A 17098-nucleotide genomic window follows, 5' to 3' on the forward strand; every position below is an offset into this window, starting at 1 on the left:
CTGCCGTTAAACCCAAAATAATAATGATAAGAAGTAGAGCACGAGCTCTTAAAACCAACAGACAGAGGCTCGTTGTATTGATCCAAACCGATGGCAGGTGACCTTAGAGAACAGTTTAACATGACATGACCTCTGTCAGGCGGGAGTTTTGATTCCTGACCTCGAAAGAAGAGATCCTGTTTGATCACTTCTGGAAACTCACGATAAGTCATCCGTCAATCTTTCTCGCCACTTTAACGTTTTCAAGTGCAAACGCGCAACTTTCATTGTGTTTCAGAGGCCTGTTAATTTGACAACAGAGCTCGGAGTCAACTTTCTGAAAACGGCTCCCAAGGTGGAAGTTTTCGAAAATGCTCCAACTCCGTCTCCATGGAAACAGGGGGGAAATGCAATTTTTCGAATATGCTGCCACTGTGCATGTGCAACCCGGGCAGAGTCAATTGTTCTGCACGTGCTCAGTAGATGGACAATCAGAACAATGTTTTCTCCGTTGGGTCAAGACTCCCAGTCCATATTCTCCTGGGAATTGGTAGTTTTATTTTGACAGTCACCGTAACAGCAGTCCAACTTGGTCGTATGTCCACTAGAATGTCCGTGTACGCTCTTTGTTTATGGCGTATTGTTCTCTGCAAGCATGTGTGTGTGTGTGTTTTCATTTAAAAAGCAAACAGCACCCACTAGTGGCCCAACATGCTCACTTCCACGTTTTAAGCATTTCTGGGTTAAACTGACATCGTTTTTAAAACGTTGCTGTGTCAACTTTTCTGAAACAAAACAGCAAAAATTATGTATTTTCACTTGTTTGCTGAAGACATTAGTGTTTACTGCAGCTTGAAGTAGTTATGTAACTTATTGTTACGGTTCTCTGTTCATATTGTGGATATATTTGCCTTTAAATAGAAGTTCTGTATTGTTTTTCATTATTTATGGTCTTGTTTTCTCTCTTGTTGACAGTGTTATTTGATTTATTTTAATGCATTTCTGAATTCTTATAAAGCTTTCTGAATCTATTGCGACAATTTCCTTGAGAAATGTGAAAACCCAACAAAAGGTCAGCGTTGCCCTGGGAGGTATGGTAACACTTTTCGAACCTACCAATAAGGCAGACAACGTTTTTCCACTGCAATGGCTCCACAAGACTCCTAAAAACTCCAAAATCCAACATTTTCAGCTTATCTTGTGATGCACTCACAATAGAAAACTATCTAATACTTGGGATACTGTTGAGTTGCAAATACACCAGAAATGCATTTACTTAATTGAACAAGAATTCAAAAGCAAAGATAAGAGACTGAGATTTGATGACTGAACTTGGCGTCATGTTTTCCCTCCTCTGGCTCATGTTTGTCCCTGCTTCTCTGAGGAAATGTGAGCGATCTGCTTGCAGGGCCTGATAAACATCTCGTGTTTTTTTGAGCGTACCATCCTGATTCATGGCAGAGGGTCTGATCCGTATCTGGGCCTCGCTGCTCGGTTACAGGAAGCCTCGCTGTTTTCATGGATGGACCTTGGGCGTGGTGACTTCCTCTCGGCCTTCATCACGGCCATCAAACCACAAATGTGGATTTGATCCTTGTGTGAACTTCCTTGTGGTGTGAATTTAATCAGCTGTTGCTCGTCCCCTTTTGCGGCGGTTTTTCATTATATTTGATCAGAAGTGAGGACAATAAATAATAGCTTTGTTGATCCAGTTTCCTTCTGGTTTTCATGTTACGTTCACTTTTTCCCACATGGAGCCGCGGCCGTAACGATCACATTACGTGTTTTAAATGAATTTATCAGCATGAACCCAAACTGAGGATTTTCTTTCGTGAGGTGAGAGAGCTACCCACTACACCACTGCACCCCCTCAATCATATATAACAGAGTTCATGGTAGATAAGAAGGTTGATAAGGTTTTCATAATGTACATCAAGCTCTTAAGACTGATGCTTTTATTCCAGAGGCTTTGAATTCAGTCTTTGTGTGCGAGTCACCGAGACTGAATCAAAGCACTTCACTCTGAAATCAGAATTAAATGAAATCTTCCTCTTTCTTCCGCCGAGCGATGGACTTTCGGGGATAGCAAATTACCAATTTACACACATCTGAGCATTGATCAGATCTGTGTGAAATTAAAGCCACAGTGAGTGTGTGTGTGTGTGTGTGTGGGGGGGGGGGGGGGGGGGGGGGGGGCTGTGAGCAGACTCAACGATCCTCAGTTTGAAGAATCACTTCTCCTCTTTAGAAAAACATGCTGCTGATTATGCATGGCCTGCTGGCTGCTGATAGCAGCAGTCAATACGTCACTTTTCCATGTTTCTGCTTACCGTGAGCCCCGGCCGCCGCCGCCGCCACGCCGCCACGATCTTCACAATGGTCACAAAACCAGGTGGTTTGAAATCCCGTCGTCTGCTGAGAGCAGCAGGTCTGAATTATTCCACCAGCACACATCGATGAGTTCAACAAAAATACTGTCGAGCTAAACTGACAAAACGGGACTGTGAGTCTGCAAAACAGCCCGAGATCCACATTTTTTTATTTATATAAATCAAGTTTTGAGGTAAAAGCATATAACCAAGGCCCCGATTACACGTTTTCAAGTGACAATGTAAAACCCATCCGTATACTCGCCATTGTTGATGTTTTTGGCGTATATACTGACATGCTAACGATGTCATTTTCAGCGTTTGTGCCGTTTCCGTGTAAAAGAACATCGTTTTCAAAACGTTGCCTGGTACACACCAAACCGTTATTAAACGAAAATGCAAAAAAAACCCCAATGTGTTTTCACTTGAAACGTTGTCGAATAAACAGGTTCGAAATAACAAATATGCTGCTATTTTTGTCAGCTTAAATGTTTTTATTAAAACTGTTGCATCAGGTCGAGGCAGGCTCACTTATTTGGTCCCATATCGTCAGACAATCTCCTTCACTTTTGAAACCAATATTAAGACCTACTTTTATTTCCTGGCTTTTATCCATGTTTGAAACTACGCCTGTTTTATTTTTTTGCCAATTTAACTGTTTTATTATTTGTATTGTTTAACTGTATTTTTGTTTTAGTCCTAGTCTTTATTATTATTATTATCTTTTCTTTTATTATTATTATTATTATTTAGTTTGTTTTTGTCTTTTTCATATTATTATGTAAAGCACTTGTTGTTTTAAGATGCTCTATAAATAAAGTTGACTTGACTTGGCATATCGACACAAGATGCTTTACATATGACCAAACCTGAAAGCAATGGTGACGAATTTAGAAACAATAGCTGCATATGATCCTAAAGGCCTCTTCATACTCCATAAGAACAAGACGAAAGTTCGGCAGTGCGGGGTCCTGTCGAAAAAAAATGACGTCATTTCCTTCGGCCAGCTCCCTCTGGCCGAACAAATTTGTTTGGGCTGTGCCAACCGCCCTGGCCGAACTATGTAGGAGCCGCACTGCCGAAACTTCTGCACTGCCGTGTCCTGCGCATGCGTGTTCTAGTTCGCTCATGACTATCGATAATATTTTAATCATATTTAGCTTGTAACAGCGCTACTGTACGAGCGCCGCAGCTCGTTAAAATGTCGGAGTGTAGGCTGACGTGATGCACCTGAACGCATCACGAACAGCTGTCAGCTCCTGTAGTTAAAACTGGACTGACGTCGCGCTCGGACAAAACCTTTTTTATAACTGAAAAAGTTCAGAGAAATGTATTTCTGAAAGCACTGGAGGCCAGAAATAAACTGAGCAGTTGAAAAGTTTAAACGCCGCTTCACAGACTTGTGCCTGCTGCGAGGGGGCGTGGCCTGCGAGTTCGGCAGCTTCTGATCGGAGTATGAACAGTCCTGCCGAAAAAGCTTTTTTTTTTCTACTGCTGGCTGACGTCACTGCCGAATTTTCTTCTTGTTCTTATGGGTTCAAAAGGGAGTATACGGGGGCCTTTAGACTTAGTGAGTCGCGGTTAAAATGAGTGTTTTTGGTTGAAAAAGACATTCTAAGTCTCAACTCCTGGCAGCGGGATTGTCCAGTGCTGTTGGTTGAAATAACATCCGGAGTTCGGAGCCGACAGGAAAAAGTCAAAGAAACAGCTAAAACATTAGAGTAACTTATGTGAAAACCACAGGAGTATAACGGCGGGAAATAGCCCCCATGCTATGTTAACCTCCCCCGGATGGAGAGAAGAAAGAGAGACAGAACGACAGATCGCCGGCACTAAATCAGCTCACTGCTGCGGGATCATTAGCGGACAAGTGTGGAGCCAGTGTCGGCCGGCCGAATGAACAGTGACAGCAGACGAGTCGCTCTCCAGTTACTCTCCTCTCTACTTCCATTCACACCACCAGCACAAAGGCTAAATTAGTCCCCGGATGACTGTCTTGGGGCTTTTTGGGAGCCCACTCAGGCGCACTGAGTGCAGAATGGCTTCCTTGTGAGTTCCACCTCCACCAGCCAAGATTAGACGCTTCCGTCTGCCCCCCTTTTTTTTTTTTTATGGCTTGTTAATTAGCGGCGCGGCGGCTGGAGAGAGTCATTAAAGGTTTCACAGCCAGACGTAATTAATCAACACCTCAGGACGTGTCTAATATGGTGAAATCAATAAAGCTGCTGTTCCTCTTTCGGTGGTCCCGGTCGCTTTCTTGTGGGGGGGCAAATGGGAGGTGATTCATTACCTGAGGCACTATTGCTGTTCCAGCTTAATGTGATTATTTTCACATATCTTTTAACTGAGTCACTCTGTTTTTTTTTATTAGTTTGAAAGAATGCAAAATGATTCATTTGGTAGAGACACTCACAGTACTGGTATATTAAGACCCTGTATAAATCGTACTAAACTGTACTGCGGGGAAAGGAGATTTTAAAAAGATTAAAAGGTAAAGAACACAGAACATATATCATTAATTACAAGCCAGTTGATGATGTTTCTCTCAGCGTCTCTGCTGAAGGTTGATTTTGCACAAAACTGTTTTGCAGATTTTGCCTGTCAGATATTAACTGCAGTGCCTCCCGTTAATAGATCAGCTTACACGTGTGTGTGTGTGTGTGTGTGTGTGTGTGTGTGTGTGTGTGTGTGTGTGTGTGTGTGTGTGTGTGTGTGTGTGTGTGTGTGTGTGTGTGTGTGTGTGTGTGTGTGTGTGTGTGTGTGTGTGTACAATATCAAGTTGGCTCTTGTTTTTATCCGTGCAAAGCTTCAGTAGATCATTCCTGGAGTGACGTTCTCACATCACGTGACCTGTCATTCCCGTCAGCGGCAAACAAAAGCTGCATTCCGGCCAAAAGAATCTCTAGTTTTAGGTCGTTCTCTGAATGGAACCCATAAAGTTCCTGCGCCTATTGTTGCTCGTGTTTTCACACCAGCACTAAAAGCTTCTTGAACCTTTTTGAAAGTGCAACGTTGCAGTCGGGGGTAATACTTTTTCAGTGGGTACAAAAAGTGACTCCAGAAGTAAATTTGTTCTGTTAAAAGCTGGGATGGATGTTAGTATTTGTGCAGTGGATTAAAGTTCATTGCTTTTCCCAGATGCTTTTTTTTTTTAAAAATACACGAGTCTCCTGGAAACTTGAGGATAACGACCAACGGAGCAGTACCACTCGTCACAGTTGGGGGGCAGTAATGAGACGAGCAAATTCCGCGTATTAGAAAAGGATTGCGGGACTCCTCAGGGGTTTAACCACGTCACAGACCTGCTGTTGCCTTCATAGTTTTCCTCTCTGAATAAGAACTCTCCTCTTCTTCTCAGTATTTGGTCAGTTTGTTGATTTAGAGCGGAACTTTCTGGTTGATTGAATGACGAATGTTCTTTCCAACACGTTGGACTTTGAATACGGTGACGGCCACAACGGGAATCCTCAGCAGTGGAGCCTAATCTTTAGCCCGCTTTGTGCTCGTCCGTTGTGGGCCTTTGCGTTGTGGTTAAAGTACCTGGAACTAAAGTTTCTAGGTACTTTAAGTGAAAATCCAGCTTCATTCAGTGTCAGTGTTTATTCAGCCATTCAGTCTTCCTCATTGGTCATCAATCGATGTCAGATTTCGGCAGCGAGGACCGTGTTTATAACACCCGTCCCTTTTGAAATGGACGTCTTCCTGAGAGGTGGTGAAAGTGCGGAATCACAATCTCTGACACTTTGACAAATATCTCCCTCTGACGTCGGCCGTTAGGAGCTTAATCCAGAAACGCATCCAGATGTGAGGAGATCCGCTCCGACACTGCAGGGCTTTCACTGCTTCTTAATGGACTTCTCGTCTCAAAACGTCTCAATGAAAAAGTTCGACTGAGACCAGAGTCTTTGTCCTGGAAGACGACGAAGGGTCAGACGGGTTCGCGGAGCCGGTCCTCGGGGGCTTTGATTGTAATTGTTGAGGGAGGGAGAGACTGTGGTGTTTGTGTGTGAGGGAAGAGGAAGTGTCTCCCTGTTTAAAGTCACGAGGTCGTCTTCTCGGGATTTAACGAACGTAAACACAGGCCGCGCCGTCCAAGACTCAACGCTTCAGTTCAGAGGAAAAATTACGTTTTCTCAAGAAATCCGACGTTGGAGGTTCTGATGAGGGGGAAAATCTTTTGAGATACAAACTAGATTTCTGATCCAAGAAGATCTGAGGGACAGTGTCTGGAACTGCTGCAGTGTTGCTTGTGACGGAGAAGTTTGCTGCAGAGTCAAAAGTTCAGCGTGAGAGATGCTTCAACTCTCTTGAATGACTCAGCATTATTGAGGTTTTCTTTATTGCACCTCTCACAGACATTTCCTCTGCAGCTGATCGACCCTGCAGGGTCGCAGCAGAGCCCCAAGTGGATCTAAGATATATTTGTTTATTATACTTCTAATTAATTTCTCATAAAGACGAAGGCTTCACAAGCAGGAACGCAAAGAAAAGCAGAGCTACACTCGGTAGAGCGCAGACCTTCGCCAACGCCACACTTGTTTGCGGAACCGAGTTAGCATCGATAGCATGTCAGGGTCAGGTAGCGACATCACTGTGTGAAACACTGACCAGGGAGCATCTCCATGGCAACAGACGCTGATCTCCTTTGATCTCCTCCACGAGGTGCCTCTCTCATCCGCTTTGTATGGGACACTTTCTTTGCAGTTTTGGGGGATTTATTCGGAAAAGGTAAACTGTTAACGTCCCAAAATCTAATTGATTGGTCTTAGGATGATGACAAATCATTCCTGAAGATTTCATGGAATTCGGGTGAACAGTTTTTGCAAAAAGTTGGCAAAGTACATACATACATACATACATACATACATACATACATACATACATACATACATACATACATACATACATACATACATACATACATACATACATACATACATACATACAATAGATACACACAGACGAAAACATAACCTTCTATGTTTGATGCATGCGACAGTTTGTAAAGATCCTATCTCAGCTCTGTACTCTCATGTTTCGCAATGAAAAAAATAAAAATACACGAAGCAAGATTTAACAAATGCAAAATGTAAAAAAAAGTTGAACAGACGCTAAAAGCTTTTTGTCCTCCTCTCGCTCTCAGATGGAGAATTGATCCCTTCTTCTTATTACCATGAATCTCCGGCTGTTCAAACATATTGAAAGCAAACGAGACCCGTTGAAGACTGAATCGACTCGCCAGAGACGTCTAGTCGGACCCAAAGCAAATAATTTCATTGGGAAAACGGTAGAGGGAGGAATGAAACATACTGATGCGATATTTAAATGTGTAAAGGGAAAAAATTTGATGAATCAGCAAAAACGGATCTTTGACTGTGACGCAGCAAAACGAGCTCATGAGAATTCTAATGACGTTTACATCCAGTTGTTCATATATAGTTGAGATGCGCATGTGTGTGTGGTTTCATTACAAAAACAACCAACAGCACCCACTAGTGGCCCAGCGTGAAAACGACATTCATTCTCGGCGGTTCTGCCGTTTCCGTGTAAACACGATATCGTTTTCAAAATGTTGGCATGAAAACTTTTCTGAAACGAAAATGTAAAAAACGACGAGACGTTGTGGCGTGAACTTCGACGACCCATCTTAAACATGAGGAAAAGTTGACGCGTCTCACTCATTCAGGAGCTCTGGGGGTCACGTTGACTTGGAAACTCGAAGCTGGAAGACAAAGTGTCTGCCTGAGAGTGGAGAAGTGGAGGATCCCTCATTGCTTGCAGGTGCAATAACACAGACTGATCCAGATCCCGGGCCGGGGGGTGGGGGAGGAGGATGGGGGGGAGGTGGGTTATTTCTACGCTCCAGCTGTGGTCTGCAGCCGTTCCAGGAAGCTCAGCCAGTAAAACGTCTCATATCACCGTCTCATGGTGCCACGAAAAACAGTAAGACGAGACGAGCCTCCACTTGAATTTCTACTTTCATTCCTTCCTGCAGGTTTTTAACATCAGACATGTGATCCGCTGCTCCGTCCACACAGTATTAGTAGCAGTATTAGTACTAGTACTATATTATTCTTGTAATACAGTGTTTATCGATGTGGATGCAGCAGATTAGTCATGATCAGATCAGAGCCTTGAGACCAAAACTAAATTCATTTCTCAAAAAATAAAGACTTGACGGGACTAAATAAAGCTTTTTCTGTTTCTCTTCTTTCTTTCTTTTTCTGCCATTCTCTTTTTTCTTTTGTCTCACTTTTTTCTGTCTTTTCTTTATTGCTTATTCTGTCTTCCTTTCTTTTTTTGTAATTCTTTTCTTTCTGTGTCTTTCTCCATTGCTTTTTCTGTCTTTCCTTTCTTTTTTCTGTCTCTTGTCTTTTTCTGTCTTTCTCTCCATTGCTTTTTCTGTCTTTTCTGTCTCTTGTCTTTTTCTGTCTCTCTCTTCATCGCCTTTTCTGTTTCTTTTACTGTAATTAATTTCCTTTTCCTGCCATTCACTTCTTCTTTCTCTTCTCTTTTTTCTGTCACCTTTTCTTTTTTCCTGTCATTCTGTCTTCTTTTCTTCCTCACAGGGTTGGGGACAGCCAGGTTGAAGAACACGAAGAGGAGATATTTGTCTCCAAATGTAACCAGGAAAAATACATTTTCAGAAGAATAAATACCCGAAAAATGTACTTCAGGACCGTATCAGAGTACAAATACTGAGTTACTTACGAGAAAGGATTGACTGATGTCTCTTCAGTGGTGTCTTAGCGGTTGAATTTGACATTTTTGAGCTCATTTGACTTTAATTTGATATTATTAGTAAGATGCCTTTCCTGTCGCCCAGTAAGAGAAGAAGTTTATCTGCTCTCACCAGTAAAGAAGAAAATAAAATCATCAATCTGAACATTAGAGTCCCTCCAAACGAAAGTTAGTGAGGCACGCAGAGTTCTAACCCGACGCAAACCGAGCCGACGGGCCGACAACCGCCGACCTAATGGAGGCGGATTGAGAGCAGATGTGGGTGGACTCCGGGTGGCGCTGGTTCACAGACAGATCTTATCACTTTGAGTGAGGCGACCATGGAGACGCTTCTGTCAAGGGACCCGATGAAAAGTCCCAGAGCTCAAAGAGCTTTATTATATCGTGTAGGTTCAAGGGTCAGTGGCGTTCAGCGCAACCGGGACCGACGAGACCAAACATAAACAACAAACACAATGAAATCTGCCGCTTCGCCTCTCTGCCTTGAAAAGCTGGAAGTTTGGCCGACTCCTCTAACTCGCCCCGGTTTGGTTTGGCGAATCAATCACTTCAAGTGCCGCAAACAACCCAATTTCATGGGACAAACAGCGGCCTGCCGAGTAATCCAATCACAATAATCTCATTCATTACCTTCGCAAACGGAGCGTTCGGTCATAAGAGCTTTTAAAGCAGTTTAGACGAGAAGACAGGCAGCTGATTCTAAGTTTAGACAAAGTGCGGCTCTATGACCACTGAGAAAGAAAGATGTGAAAACAAACAGTTTCTTTCATTACAAACCATGAAAGGCGGCGTTGATTTGTTAATATGACTTTGCTAAATCACTTTTCAAGAAATCCTGATCCTGTAAGCAAGGCCTGAGTTTAAGCATAATAGAAATTAAGTCCTGTCGTAATTGTTTGAAAGCGTTTGTCGGAATCTCAGCGATAAGCAGTTTGGGATGTTTGACCACGAACAGACAAGACGCTTCCTGAGTTTCAGTGATCGAGCTGGAAAAGAGTGATCTGGATCAGAGCGGTGACTCAGTGGCTCCTCGTCACACCGTCCTCCAACCGAGGAAACCTCCACTCACTCTGTGACCGACTGTTTCCTCAAGCTTGGAAAGAAAAAAAAAAATAAAAATGGAAAGAGAACTTTCAAAAGTGTTTGGCTGCAGGAATCTGAAAATATGGAGCGTGTGTGTGTGTGTGTGTGTGTGTGTGTGTGTGTGTGTGTGTGTGTGTGTGTGTGTGTGTGTGTGTGTGTGTGTGTGTGTGTGTGTGTGTGTGTGTGTGTGTGTGTGGAGCTCCGGTGTCTCACCCTGCTTCCTGGCAGCATGTTGATGATGTCACTCTGAGGCAGGAAGTCCTCAACCCGTCACCTGATCCACCTTTTAATGTCTCCAACAAGACGGATGAAAAGTGCTGCATGATGTTCTCTATTCATAAAGTTCAGTCATCATTTATTTATTTTTTTTTTAATTTTGCTCATGCAGCCTGCTGCAATTGTAAAACGAATCATTTATATCCTCTATACCCTGATTCATTCTTTAAGTTCAGCTCCTCTCTCTGCTTCAGTTAGTGGGAGGAAGATGCTCAACACTTGGGATAATTGGCTTTCGGGTGCAACGTGACTTCCTCATCTCAAACAATTTATTGAAACGACCGCTGACAGCAGGCGAAGGTACACCACATCGGAAAGAAATCCTCAATAACTTGTCATATATACTCTTTTAAGCAATAATTCCAGCTTGACAACAGCATCTCTCAGAGCTACGAGCTTCTATGAGGCGAGAAAGGGCAGGTCTCTCCATCAGAGGTCGCCCAGGCTCCAGCAACCGCTCTCCCTGATGATGCCACCCCCATGCTGCTGGGTTGTATTGTATTATATGCAGGGGCACAATGTCTGGATTAATGAGGTTCTTCGGGTAGGAATGTTTAGATGGCAATTTCTGATTGATCCAAGAAATTTGGCAAAAAAATAATCACCCGCCGGTAAACAAAGTGATTAGTAATTCATATATTTGATGATTCCAGACACTTTATGTCGCCACAATATGTTTCTGATCTGAATCCAGATTCGTCTTCATTTGTAAAAATGCAGTGAGTTTTGATCAGGATGCAACAGAGAGAGAAAGGGATTCATCAATGACAAAGAAGTCAGACACTGGCGACATGAAACCATCAGAGTTTCCTCCTCCACCGTTAAATAATCATCCGCAGATGTTAACAAACATCATCTTAACCAGGCTCCCAATGTGCAGACGCTCTGTTGGTTTTGGCCTCCGAGTCTCTCCTGGCAGAAGAAGATGAAGTGAAAAAACATTTAGTCTTTCTTACATGTCTTTCCCTTAAAAGGTCACTGAGACTCTAACGGCGAGGCACAGAAAACACACACACACACACACACACACACACACACACACTCTTTTCTGTGTCATCACGCACAGAAAGTTCAAACTTTTCCACCAAATCACCACCACTCTTCATTTAGAGTTTTTTTTAAACAGTAGAAGCATAAATTTATGTTCTTAACTCAACAAAATTCACACAAATGAGACTTTTTGGCCTTTTTTTTTCTGCTTTAACGCTGCAAGCAGACGTCAGGCTCTTTCTGCACACTGCTGCCCTCTGGTGGTTGTAACCTGGGATTACCACTAATTCCTTTATTATGAACATATTCTCCATGTTTTCTGCAAAATCTTCCGTTTGAAAGTTATTTATGAATAACAGAAAAAAAAGTGGCTGAACTATATAAAAGTGCAGCCGTATTAAAAGTCCAGAAGCAACTTTGTATGTTATAAATTATTGAAACTATCAGATTAAACATAGTGCATTCAATAGCCTGAAAGTTATAGATTAGGCATAAAAAGTGGGAAGATTTGTGTAAAAACATTTTTTTTTTTTAAACGTCCTGTAAAAACTATTAAGTTGGAACCCGGCAAGTGTGGAAGAAAACAGATTTGTTTCTTCACTGGGGTCAAACACTGTTGGGATCATTCCAGTAAACATGCATTTGTGGGATTAGAATTCTTCATTAATCGGATTTCATGTCACAGGGTTGCGTCTTGAAGCTGGTTCATCACTGGAAGGTGTTGCTTCCTCTGACCTTCAACTACAGCTTGATCTGAGTGTGAAGCAGACTTCAACTCATTTCTGTTATTCTTTAATATTACAGTAATTTCCGGACTACTAGCTACTTTTTTTCCCCCACACACTTTGACACAGCCACTTTATGGATTTTTTTTTTTTTTAAAAAGCTTCATGCCGCCAACATGGTGATGCGTTCAGGTGCATCACGTAACTCCGACCTTTCTTTTTAAACTTGGTGGGTGCAGCTTACGTTCAGGTGTGCTCAATAGTACGGAAATTACTGTCGTAACTTTTAATATCACTAGAGCTGCTGTGATAACTAAATATTTCCCAAGTGGGATGAATAAATGTACATCTTAACTTCTTTCTGAATTCTTTAAAACTTCTGCAGACCAACTGTGATCAACTTGAAATACATGCAATTTTCTTAATTTATTTTTTTTAGAAAAAACTGGCTTTACTTTCTAATATTAAACATTTGTAACTTCCTCATTTCATCACATTTCTTCCAAACAAACACTAATTACATGACACATGAACTTTCAAATGCAGAAAATGTTCAAAATTATTGCAATGTGTTTGTGTGTGAGGTCATTTGTTTTAAATAAGACATTAAATTGTTGATTTTAAGTAGTTTTTAGTTCTTAATTCTGGAATAAATGTCCATTTTGATTTGTACATTTTTGTTCCCGACTTTAAATGAAAACAAATCTGCAGTTTTTTTTTTTAAGTTTATCAGGTGTAACTGTGCAGTTTAGGTCCATACATCAGATACAAAACAGTTTTTACCAAAAACAGCAAAATATAAATTTATTGAAATAATCAAGTCATTCTAGGTAATAAAGCGATCATGCTTAATATGGACGATGTATATTCCGATACATACAGTACATGGAAACATCAGGCACAGAGCTGACAGAGTGCGGGTGATGTTCAACACAATGACACAGAAACACACGCGACTTTTACACTTTCCAGTGAAACGGCGTTCGATATGAAATCGGATTAAATTTGTAATTAAACGTGATGTTAAAAAGAGCCGGAGATCATTTGGGATGCGGTGACGTTTCATACGGACACGAGCAAAACACAGAAATACTGACTCACACATTTCCATAATAAAAAACAAGCGATGACGACTTTCAACAACGTGTAAACATTTCAAGTAGCCACGAGCTGTGCAGCAGGTAGAACATTTTACTCATTTGGGAGACACTTCAGCCACTGGCAGACATGAAGAGCACGAAACACGAGTCACCTCCTGTCATTTTTAGTGTTTGTTGGATCCCGTCTCAAAAAAAAAAAAAAAGGTGCTCAGTGAGTTTTTAAATAAGTCAGAATGAAGCCGACGCTGATTGTCTTCAAAACAAACACAGAGCTCACCAACAACAGATGGTAGAATTTACAGAACGCTTCAAATAAATTAAGATTTTTTTATTTGCTCACATAAAAAAAAAAAATCTATACACAGCCAGAGTTGGCTCGTCCTGGCCAGCAGGGGGTGCTCCAGCAGAATCTCAGAGATCAGAGCACGTGGATGGGTTACTGGAAATACTGAAGAAATTCAGAGCAGCTCCGCTCTAAAACATTCATGTAACACATTTTTTCTTTTCTTTCTTTGACTCATCGCAGACGGAGCAGGAAGGACGTTCCTAAAGTCAGTAAAAAAAAAAAACACAGCGCAGAGCCGAGCCGGAAGCTCCTAGAAAAAAAAAAAAAAGAAAAAAGAAAAGAGTTGAGACTAAAGAGAACAAGCGCGACCTTTGGAAACATGTCCGATAAGCTTTTTCACACAGACTCCAGCAGCTTCGTAAAACGTTAAAAATGCACTTCAGGCCTTTACGCTTCTCCTTCTTTTTAACTCTTTTTTTTAGGTGTAAAATCGAGACCTGAAGCAGAATTAGACAGCATTTGGATTTCTCTCCACAAACCGAGCGCAGACCCGCCGGGCTCTGGTTTGTTCTGGTTTCCTGAAAGCAGATTGTGCGTTCACAACGCAGAACGTCCCACATGTGCGACAATTTCAAAAAAAAACAAAAAAAAAAAACTGCCCAAATCACGAGAAGCTGAAAATCTACAGAGACACGTTTGGTTTTTTTTTTTATTATTTTTTTTTTTTAAATGCTTAATTTTAGGAGAAACAAACTCCGTATCAAGACTGAAAATATGGTTTTCGGTTTAATGGAGGTCTTTGTGAGGCACGTGAATACTTCTGGGAGTGTGGATGAATAGCAGCACAAATCAGCCTCCAGCTACAATCGACAGGAAGTGCTCGCTGGGAAGCTGCAGCGCAGGGGAACCACTGGTTTTACCACAAACTCTCCCCCGTTTGAAATGTCCCGACACCACAGAGGAAGTGACTTTGTGGCGCTGTGGCACCTTGACGCAGCGCCTTGCACCTCGGCCCCCCAGGTCGACTCCTTCCTGTCTCAGTCTAGTTCTTTAATACAGCATTGAGACGCTCCGACGCGGAGCCGTTACACAGTGTTAAAGCTTTACAGAGGACGTATAAATAGTGATATAAATATATGACAGGACACATTCGCTCTGGGTGAAGCTCGTTCCACGTGAAGCGGTGTGACGATTTAGTCAAAATACGTCGGGGGGGGGACGACGACGTCACAACGTGGGGCTGAATGTTCGAGTGACTTCCTGAAGTAATGTCTTAACTTAAAAGCTGCCGACTTTACACCCGCCGCTCGCTTTGGCGTGGTCACTGGCAGGTCAGGCCGGGGCTGCTGAGCCAGGACCAGATCTGGATCATCTCCTGCGGCGTGCGGGGGTGGACCAGCATCAAGCTCTTGTAGGCGCAGGGGTTGGACCGGTACTTCTCCTCGATGTTGAACGTCCTGAAGCCCTTGTGCTTCTCAGGGGCCAGCCCCAGCTTCTGCAGGCACATGCCGGTGTAGACGTCGTCGATGGGGTAGAGCGCCACCTGCTGCGACGCGTTGTGCAGGCGGGCGGCGATGTCACCCGAGAACAGGTACCCGCCCCCCCCGGCGTACGGAGGGTACATGCCGACAAACATGCTCTCCGGGATGAAGTACTTGACCTTCTTGTCTCTGTGCGGCCCGGCGTTGGTGATCACGTCACCGACGAACAGGTCTTTGGCTCTGGGCTCCGGGAGGCCGCCCAGGAAGTCCAGGATGCGGCGTGTGTTGACGAAGACGTCGTCGTCCCCCTTGAATATGAAGCGGGCACCGGCGCAACGGGCCTGGATCCACTCCAAAAATAAAACCTCCTTGACGGTCAGGTTGAAGAAGGAGTCTCTGAAGTCCCACTGGATGATGTCCCGGTGGCGCTCGCTCTCGTAGCGCAGCATGGGCGAAAGGTCCGGGTGGTGGTCGCCCGCTGTCGTGTTGCCCAGAAGGAACACGGTCGCCACGGTCAGATTGGCTGTGACGCCCGCCCGGCCCCACGACTGACGGATGGCCTGGCGGCGGTCGAAGTGCGGCGCTAAGGATTTGACCGCCAGGAGCAGGAACGGCGGCTCCCGGCAGACTTGGGGCTGGTCCATGATGACGGCGTAGGACCGGCAGCGCATGTAAACCAGGAAGTCCTTGAATCGGTCCGGCAGGGAGTTGTAGTCTTTGATCTGCGTGGTGACCTTGTAGTTGGGCTGGCAGGGGTCGGAGGTCAGGCTGGAGTCATTGAGCCAGTCGGGTAGCTCCATCGGCGTCCAGTTCCCCTGCAGGACCGGGTTGCTGTGGAAGTTCAGGACCTGCTGCTGCTGGTTCCAGTACGCGGGGTGAGGCACCAGCTTGGTCCAGAACGGTTTGGAGGGGATGACCACCTTGTGGCGGCCATTTTTGTCTTGGCTGCTGTTCCGGGTGATGAGGATGAAGATGAAGAGGTTCACCATCATCACCGTCACCAAGATCTTCAGGTTCCTCCGCAGCAGCGCCATGGCGGAGACCGTCACCACCTGAAGAGAAACCAGAACCAAGTCTTTAAAAAAGGCCGAACACGATTTAAAATACTTGTTTACGCTGCGTTTCAAGTAAACATGCATCAGGGGTTTTTTCTGCTTAAGAAAACTTTCGCGTTTACACGGAAACGGCAGAAGATTTTCCAAAAGTTGCATTTTCAGTGTCTTCGAGCTTCGTTGTCACAATGAAAACACCATGAAAGTATAAACGGGCCCTCATGACACTTTTCCACTAGTTCCTGCTCGCCTCATCTCTACTCGGTCATCTCCCATTACAATACAGTACCACCAAACAAACGCTATGATACTTAAAACTTTATTGGGAATACGGTTGAACGGCGTTCGCCAGGACAGCTACGGACTTTAGTCGGGTTTTCAACATCTGCTGTGAAAAGAGGAGACTCCGGGAAGCCGGTCACTAGTTCACTGGGAAACCGTTTAATCCAAAACACTGGTGGTATCCACGGCTCGGAGACTTCCGGATACTCGTCGCGGGTCGTTGAGCTCCTGAATCCTCTGGTCGCCACCAGACAAAGACACGCCTGCACCGGCTTGATTTCTGTACGTTTGTCTCTGTGAGCGTTTTTTTGTTTTGATCGGGTTTTTAAAAAAATGGCGGAGTGAAGATGTGTGTACGGTCCCTCAAATAGCGAGCTTTCAACTCGCGCCAACGTCAGTGTGGCTTTCTCTGCGATATTCTCATTTCAAAATGGAAAATTTGTGTTTTAATGGCACATTGTTGGCAGCACAATAGTGAACTACGGCTTTAACACTATTACTGTAAACTTCTATTGATTTAAAATCGAATGCCACATCACAGCAATGGCCAGCCAGCAGTTAAATATCCCGACGAGTCTCAAACTATGTCACAGAAATCCTAAAAATGTGTGAAGTCTGGAGTAATTTCTGGCAGAAATATGCCACGTTTTTTTTTTATAACCGTTGTTTTTAAACCTCTTTAGTTGTTTGAATTTCTGTGCTAATATTTTATTGCGCCTCCTGTGTTTCACTGG

The 17098-nt window shown here is 43.6% G+C and overlaps 1 protein-coding gene across 3 annotated transcripts in view; it reads right to left on the reverse strand.

Annotated features, from left to right (window-relative positions):
* Positions 1-12885: 12885 nt before the first annotated feature.
* b3gnt2b (UDP-GlcNAc:betaGal beta-1,3-N-acetylglucosaminyltransferase 2b) overlaps positions 12886-17098 on the reverse strand; it is a 50961-nt gene continuing 46748 nt past the window's right edge. For 2 of the 3 annotated variants that reach the window (XM_080481735.1, XM_080481736.1), the window contains exon 3: positions 12892-16082. In XM_080481735.1, coding sequence (XP_080337861.1) covers positions 14871-16064 — 1194 coding nt within the window. In that variant the 5' untranslated portion in view covers positions 16065-16082 and the 3' untranslated portion in view covers positions 12892-14870. Of the gene's footprint in view, positions 16083-17098 lie in introns of all 3 variants that reach the window. The other variant, XM_080481734.1, reaches the window with a different exon arrangement.

Source organism: Lipophrys pholis (assembly GCF_963383615.2).
Source record: "Lipophrys pholis genome assembly, chromosome: 15".
Taxonomy (NCBI): domain Eukaryota; kingdom Metazoa; phylum Chordata; class Actinopteri; order Blenniiformes; family Blenniidae; genus Lipophrys; species Lipophrys pholis.